This window comes from Arachis stenosperma, chromosome 8 (assembly GCF_014773155.1).
Source record: "Arachis stenosperma cultivar V10309 chromosome 8, arast.V10309.gnm1.PFL2, whole genome shotgun sequence".
In the NCBI taxonomy this organism is placed as follows: Eukaryota; Viridiplantae; Streptophyta; class Magnoliopsida; order Fabales; family Fabaceae; genus Arachis; species Arachis stenosperma.
In genome coordinates this window covers 41,192,386-41,201,025 of record NC_080384.1, presented here as the reverse complement: position 1 = coordinate 41,201,025, position 8,640 = coordinate 41,192,386, and the positions used below count along the sequence as shown (strand labels likewise).

Below are 8,640 nucleotides of genomic sequence, written 5' to 3'. Positions count from 1 at the left end.
ATATGAAAATTTTATTATATTTGGTAATATTTTAAATTTTAAGTGTACCTTCATTTTTTTATTATAAAAGAGTAAAGATATAATATCTTTTGAATTAAAATCTAGTGCAATTTACTATTTAAGTAAATTTCAACCGAAATCAAACTTAAAAAAATGTTGTTGTGGTATCCCATAACCATAAACAAAGACAAAAATATTTCTTCACAATGCACAATTGTAATAACTTTATCAAGTTTACTTTAATTAATTAAGTGACAGAAATATATCACATATCTATTATTATTATTATTATTATTATTATTATTTATTGAATTGATATAATAATACGCACTTTAAAATATATACATCAAAAATCTCAAGCACAAGACGGTAAATGTATGAAAAAGGTCAAATTTTAGCGAATAGGACTGCTACAATTTAGGACGAATTTACTTTGAGGAAAAACATATTAGTAATTTATATATTATGGGAGGTTACAACTCTAAAAATATTATATGTATAATTTTTTTTCTTAAATGTGTTATAAAGGCTAATGTGATCAAAGTTATTTGTTAACTCATCTCTCTTAAAATTTAGTTATTCTATAATTATTCTTTTAGCTAACAAAGATCTATCTACTATAGTCGCTAAAGACATTAAAGATAGTATTTTAAGATTTTGTTATAAAATTGTAAAAATTTATCTAAATCAAATAAGCATATCTGCTTAATCTCATTATTTCACATGATTAATTCTACACATAATATATAAAAGTGTTAACATTTAATCAACTTAAAATGATCAATAATTAAAAAAAAGATAAGTACTATTTTAGTACTTAAGATTTGAGGTTAAAATTAAAATCATCCTTAACCTTTTTTTAATTCAAAATGATCCTCCAACATTATATTTAGTATTAAAAATTTAAAATCATCCTTTTAATAAATTTATTCTATATATATATATATATATATAGCACTCTTCCCTCTTTCTCTCATCATCTTTCATTAGATAGCAACTTATTTGATGGTTTATTTTTAAGCAACTTATTTTAATTTAAAATTATATATTCAACTCTGATAACAACGTATGTCCATTCCCTCTATTCTAAATGATTTTTGGAATTTCCCATCTATTGGTACTTTTAAGATTAATTGTGATGCTAGTTATTTTGGTTCGGGTGATAGTGTTGGTTTTGCTTGTGTTACTAGAGATTGTAATGGGAGTTGGCAAATGGGGTGTTTGGGAATTATTGAGAGTAATAGTATTCTTCAAGGAGAATTATTTGCTATTTGGAGAGGATATCTCTTAGCTTGGGATGTGGGTCAACGAAATGTTATTTGTGAGACGGATTGTGTGGAAGCATTTAATCTTGTTACTCAAGATGGTTTTGGGTTTATTGATCCATTGGTGCTCAAAACAAGAGATATCATACATTGGAATTGGCGTGTTGACTTTCGTTTGATTATGAGAGATGCAAATACGGTGGCAGATACTATGGCAAAGATGACGATGAAGTTACAACTTTCGCATGTGGAGCTTCTTTCACCTTGGGAAGAGTTTAAGAGTAGTCTTAAACGGGACTGCCCCTCTATTTAAGCAGTTCCTTGTTTTGTTTGTTTTGTTTTTCTTTGTTTAATTTATTTCAGTCACAAAAAAAATAACACCAATATAATATTTATTACAGAGGATAATATATAAAAATATATGAAGTATTTTTTATTTTTTAAACAAAACATATAAAGTATTGTTACTATAAAATTTTACAAAATAATGGTTAAATTTAAAATTTTACTATTTTTAATATTAAAATATAAAAAATAATAAAAAAATTATATATTCTTTAGAATAGAACAATTACTCATTGATAATATTATATAATTTATCAAATAAAATATTTACATTATACTTAAAAAATCTAGTTTTGTCAATAAATATACGTTATTTTAACTATTTATCATAAAACTTTAAACATGATCTCATATTTCATGAAAGGTGGACTTTTTTAAGAATAAAAATTTAGATAAAAATCATTAAAAATAAATAAGATTAATATAAACATGTATTAACTTTAAGGTTTAATTACTTTGTTGGTCCCTATAGTTTCGTAAAAATTTCAATTAGGTCCATATACTTTTTTTTTTTAATTGAGTACCTGCACTAATTTTTTTTTAATTAAGTCCTTCTTAATAGTAATTGGCTTAATTTTATAGGACCCAACTAAAAAAAGAAAGAATTGGTATAGGGACCTAAATAAAAGGAAAAAAAAAGTGTAGGGATCTAATTAAAAAAAAAATTGGTGCAAGGACTCAATTAAAAAGAAAAAAAGTATAGGAATCTAATTGAAAATTTCGAGAAACTATAAGAACCAACAGAGTAATTAAACCTAACTTTTATAAAATAAAAGTGATATATGAAAAAATAAAAATTTCTTATTTTTAATTTATTTAATTAATTTTATTAAAGTTGATTGGACATAATAAATTTTATTAATTGAAGAAATCTAACTTTAATAATATATAAGCCCCCAAAAGAAAAACAAAAAAAAAAACAAAAGAAGGGAAAGAAAGTAAGAAGAGTTAAATAGCAGTTTTATTAGTTAAAGTTAGTCACAGTGGTCTTGTCTCTTAAAAACGTCAAAGGAATCTCTAAACACCACTTACTTGTTTTTTGTTTCTTCTTCTACTCTCATCACCACGCACAACACACAACCTTTTTCTTCTTTTACCTTCCTCTCAACTCAGCTATGGCTGCAAGAGAAATCCTCCATAAGATGAAGGTATTCTTCATTCCCACTTGTTTTTATTGGACTTATTGCTTTAATGATTGCATCAGAAAAGCAAAAAGGAAACTTTTTTTCTCTTGCTTTTTTTTTTATGGTGAAATTATGCATATAGATCTTTAATTTTTTATGTTAATACTCATCAGCTAGTTCAATTGGATTGCTTCTATTGCTCAATTACTATGAACTTCATTGATTATTCATTTTTTATTTGTGGTTGTCATTGTCCTAACTCAAGAATGCACTTATCTCTACAATCATTGACTTTGACTTGTGACACTGTCATAAATTATTTTTCTGAATTGGGGAAAAGTTCAATCTTTCAACTTGCTTTGATCTGTATACGAAGAAAAAGATAAATTACTAGAATTCATGATTGTAATCTGTAATTGTATCTTTGTTTCTGATAATCATGAATGTGAATTGTGAAAAGCACCAGCTTGCTCTTCCTCTTGGCACTTGGCACTGTTTTCTACAGTTTACTTCTCACTTTCTTTACCTTTTTGTAATCATCTTTTTATCAAAGAACATAGCATGCTTTACCATCCAGATCCACCTGTTCCTTTACATGGACCTGTGGTTTTTCAAGTAGTTTGCAAAAGCTATTATAAAAGATATTGGATTGCTTTCTTCAATGCACACTATCTGTTTGCTTATTTATCTTGCCCTTATGAATGTTGCAATTGTGGAATTGCTCCATTCTGACATGAGCATAATATTGCATGCAGGAAAAAGTTGGGCTGCGTTCGTCGGAACCTGACTCGGGGAAAGGAAAGAGCAAGATTTCAAGGCGTGTAACTCATGGATTTCACTTAGTAAAGGGAAGATCATACCATGCCATGGAGGATTTTGTTGTTGCTGAATTTAAGCAAGTTGATAGCAATGAACTTGGCTTGTTTGCGATATTCGATGGCCATGCCGGTCACAATGTGCCTAATTACTTGCGGTCTCACTTGTTTGAAAACATCTTAAAAGAGGTAAGGTCGAATCCTTGCCTTTTATGGTTAGTACTAAATCTATGGGTTGGTTTTTGTTTAAGTCAGATCCCCACATCCTCAAGACCAAATTGGAAAGTAGCATCATAGTGCCAATTCAATTTGAATGAATATGATTGCAATGTGTTATAGAAGTGTAATCATTCCTTTTTGTTTTCATCACATGTAGCCTGACTTCTGGAAAGATCCTGAAAATGCTGTCAGGAGAGCCTATAATATAACCGATTCTAGCATTTTGGAGAAATCAGGCGAACTGGGTAGAGGGGGTTCAACTGCTGTTACTGCAATATTGATGAATTGTCAGAAGTTAGTCATAGCTAATATTGGTGATTCTCGGGCCGTCTTATGCAAGAAAGGCCTTGCCAAACAACTATCGGAGGATCATGAACCACACACAGAAAGTGAAGATATAAAAAATAGAGGTGGTTTTGTGTCAAAATTTCCAGGTATGGCATTTTATTAATCTATGATCTTATTAGTGTTGAACTAGGTTGTCCAGTCATGGTTTGTAAGCTCAGGGAGCTTATATTTTTTCCCTTATCTAATTTTGTTGACCACTCAAATTCATTCCGGCGCTAAGAATGAATCCTTTGTCACCAATTCAGGCGACGTTCCAAGGGTTGATGGCCGGTTGGCAGTATCAAGGGCATTTGGTGACAAAAGTCTGAAGAAACACTTGAGTTCAGAACCACATGTGACAGTGGAGCTTGTACAAGATGATGTAGAATTCCTCATATTAGCAAGTGATGGATTATGGAAGGTTAATTTTGATAAATGAATATCATTCCATGCACATTATGGATCTTCTCATACGTGTACACATAGTGTTCAAATATGTTCGTTCATTTCATTCCAGGTAATGACAAATCAAGAAGCAGTTAATACCATCAAAGACATAAAGGATGCTCGGTCTTCGGCGAAACGCCTTACTGAAGAAGCACTTAACAGGAAAAGCACAGATGATATATCCTGCGTTGTTGTGAAATTTCAGTGAACAAAAAAGATAATATATGATGTTTCAGAAACTTTCAAGTGTAACATATTTCAATATATGGACAGAGCTTCATCATGTGGTTTCATTGTAAGAAACCACATTTCAGGGTGTCATCTTTTAACTTCCTTGATAAAAACCAACTGTGAGAACCCATTATTTTAAGTAACAATGTGGGACAGATTTAGTTCCTGATTGTGTAAGACCAAACTGCAGCCTAATCTGTTTATATGCAAATAAGTTTGGTTAGTGTCATAATTTTTAAAGATTTGAGAGATATACTTTTGTTTGGAAAAAGAGACAGATACATAATTAAGTAAAATGTTTTTGTCCCAAGACAATTTGACTAACTTTGTGTCTACCCAAAAGTTGGAAACTGTAAGAAAAGAAACAAAGACATAATTCTTTAATCTTGCCTTTCTCTTCATTGTCTCTGTCTCTCTATTTTTCGTTCTAAAACACTTACTAAGCATAGACTTGGAATTTCTTTATAATAACCGCTTTTAAAAATGAAGCTGGGAATGACCCTTCATCAAAGGAATAGAGGTTACAAATATTTTGTGTAGACATTTGATGCCATATTGGGGGAAAAATGCATCTTCAAAATGAAACCAAATCAATAAAATAATGTGTTTCCAGTCTCAAACAGAATCAGTATCTAGCACACATTTTATTAGTATAGCATAAACTGAGGTGTGAGAATTTACCCATAAGAAGCAACAGAGATTTTATTCTAATCATGTGGAGTGAAAGTACACCATTCAAAGACTTCTATAACAGGATAATTATTATATACTAAGGCACACATAAACACAATAAAGTAACTGAGGAGGTAAAACAAAACATAAAGCTGCATGAAAACAAACTAGTTTACATCTCAAATGACACACCCCTTTAGATATTGATAGTTTTCTCTTGATTACATTCTTATTATTCTAACATAGAAAAAAGGGGGTTTTTCTTTTTCTTATTATATGCCTTGGAATGCAAGGAACCATAGGGTGACAGAAGAGAGGGAGCCTGCTGAACACAGATTCACTTCATCTGATATGGAAGGACTTGTAGCCAGAGCTCCCTGAAATGTTCATCTGAGTTCTTCCCCGATCGTCGGCGTTTCTGCAGTGGCTTTCCTTAGGGGGTTGCCCTTTGCCGCCTCGGCCGCTTCCCTCGTTGCAAGGCTCTATGTTGCTCTTCCGGCGTCTCTCATTGTGTCCGGCCAAGCGCCTGCGGCAGCTTCTTTTGGCTTCATCAAATTCTGCCAGGTCATGGAACCTACACAGACTCATCAGAGATATTTCTACAAGGTAAGACACATGGAACTAGTACTTTGAACTATACCCAACAATAATGATCTTTGTGAAGAATAATAGGAAAAATCAGTTCAATTTCTTAATGTATTAACAAAATCATTTAAGATGCATGTTAATAGTTTCAAGATTTACCTCAGAATTAGTACTATGCTTAGTTTCTAAGGAAAAAAGGAGAAAAACAAAACAATATTTGTGTGAATTGAACACCTGCTACATTGCTGGCAAAACCTCTGCCTCATCCCTGCAACCACCACCACAGGTGCCTTGGAATGAAACTCACACACCTTATGGCGGCGGTGGTACCTTTTTGCCTCGGTCAAGTCGGCGCCACACCTCTCAGCCTGGCAGGAGGGTGGAGAAACTCCTCCTGCCCCATTTGATCCTCTTCTCCCACTTCCAACAGCACTTTTCTTCTTCTCTTCTTCTGCAAGGACACCATCACCAACACCACTCTCATCTTCCTCTTCTAACTCCTCTTCTACCTCATCAACTGTGCTATCCTTCCTCATCTTCTCAACTGTTGTTCTCCTCATCCTGGCCTCCATTGTGACAATGACAACAATGAAGAGGAAGAAGAAAATAGCCTTTTTGAACCTCCTCTTTGGGAAGAAATGGGAGTGGAAGAAGAGGAGTGTAGGGGGTTTATAGGGGGCAAAAAGGTAGACAAGGAAGGTGGAACTAGTGTGGACCACAGCCACCTTTTAAGTTAATTATGTTCTTAATTCTTGTTCTTACTTACAACAAAATTTAGTTACATAAGTACTTATAAATATATATATATAAGCAATTATGTTGTATTAGTAGTAGAATGGGGGGAAGCAATGCAATGCATAGAGAAGGTTTTTGTGTGTAATGATAAGCTAATAAGAGAAAGTTTAAATCTAAATTGTTGGAGTAAGTGGGAAGTGGGGGATGGATTTTGCATGAATGGTTTAGTTTGAAAGAGACAGTTCTCTCAGATGACTCTAGAGCGCGTTCATGGTAAATGCTCAACTATTGGTCCTCAAGGAATTACAAAATGGAAAGAGGAGGATTCTTTCTCTCTTCCTTTTGTTTGTTCTTGTTTGTTGATGTGATTTCTGATACGGAGTTGAACAAGGGACCCCATATCACATGCATAGTGCATAGGACAATCCATGCTTTCAACTACACTATATATCTAATTACATCATAAAAATTAATAACAGTCATAGTTACACAGAATGCGATACGCTATGTGTAAAATATTTTAATTGGTTATAATAACCATGATAACAAGTTATGTGGTTTGCTGCAAATATTTCAGCTACATGATGCATTGGAGTAAGTAAGAGAATTAAACATTGGATTTAGCTAAGTTTGGTGTCCTTCTGTTTTAGTTAGTTTTAGTCACTTCAATTCAATCAATGAAATAATGCATAACAGCATATATAAGAGGATAGGTATTGAGCTTTTTATGATAATGAGTCACTAGATTTTTAAATGTAAAGCCTGTAAAGCATTCATAGGATTGGGAGAGGGTAGGGTAGAGAGGGTAGAGAGGGTTGAGAGAGACATGTCATGTTTTCCATGGAAGCCTTAAAGGACTAGCTAGAACGAACAAAAGGAAATTTATTCCTTTAATTGTGCAGTGCCAAACTGTTCCCTTGTTCTTTCCTTACTCTTCAAAACTTTCTTGCCTTCTAATATATAAATTATGTATCAATAATTTACTCCACATCATGATCACACAATTATTTAACACAATTATTTTTTTTACTAATGTAAAAATATTTCAAACACAATTGGATATGGTATATAGAAGGTTCAGAATTGCCGATAGAGAACTTAGGAAGGTGTAATTATATTAGGTTTGAGCGAAAATGAGACCTAAACTGATTAAAATAGATCGGTTTTGATTAGATCGAGTTAGAGTTTCTTTTCATAAACCGCTTAAATACAAGTTAGATCGGTCCGAATAATTAGATATCCGATCAAAATTAAATTTGTTAAAAAGTTAAAAAAAATTAAAGTTAAATTGATAAAAGTTATATTACCATATTAATAATTTTTAATATATATATATATATATATTCTTAAATATAATATTTTGAGTAATCGGATCGAATTTCGTATCCTCATATCTAATATTCAACCAATTAAAGTTGGGTGTAATTACATCTTACACCCCTATAGTAATCATATATAGTATTTATAAAAATCAGATCATATTAGGTTTAATCGGATAATTGGGTTATTCATACTCGCTTACACCTCTATTTAATTAACAAGTGCTATATTTATAATATTTTTTTACAGTCATTTAATTACATTTCATTCTTTTTAATCTGATTCTAAGAATCAAAACGAATTAGTTGGTTCGAACGGTTTAACTAGACTAATTCGTTTCAGGATAAAAATGATTGTCAATAAACTGATTAAAATTGATAAATCGGTTGAATTAATTCGACTTTTAACACTAGTTTAAAATAATAAAACAAAAAAATATATTTTTTGATTTAAACTATATATTTTCTTCACCAACTATATATTTTATCAATAAATATATTATTTTATTATAATTGAACTTTGTTTAATCTTTTAACTATTGAACATCTAATTCCA

General features: G+C 31.4%; 2 protein-coding genes across 2 annotated transcripts; one reads left to right on the top strand and one right to left on the bottom strand.

Moving 5' to 3' along the window:
• Positions 1-2,543: 2,543 nt before the first annotated feature.
• On the top strand, positions 2,544-4,863 carry LOC130944876 (probable protein phosphatase 2C 39). The gene is made up of 5 exons (XM_057873452.1): positions 2,544-2,758; positions 3,490-3,738; positions 3,926-4,202; positions 4,362-4,516; positions 4,613-4,863. The coding sequence occupies exons 1-5, from the start codon at positions 2,726-2,728 to the stop codon at positions 4,748-4,750; spliced, it is 852 nt and encodes a 283-aa protein (XP_057729435.1). The 5' UTR covers positions 2,544-2,725; the 3' UTR covers positions 4,751-4,863.
• Positions 4,864-5,457: 594 nt separating this feature from the next.
• Positions 5,458-6,717, bottom strand: LOC130944877 (squamosa promoter-binding protein 1-like). The gene is made up of 2 exons (XM_057873453.1): positions 6,265-6,717; positions 5,458-6,019 (listed from the first exon to the last, which is right to left on the bottom strand). The coding sequence occupies exons 1-2, from the start codon at positions 6,600-6,602 to the stop codon at positions 5,788-5,790; spliced, it is 570 nt and encodes a 189-aa protein (XP_057729436.1). The 5' UTR covers positions 6,603-6,717; the 3' UTR covers positions 5,458-5,787.
• Positions 6,718-8,640: the final 1,923 nt, after the last annotated feature.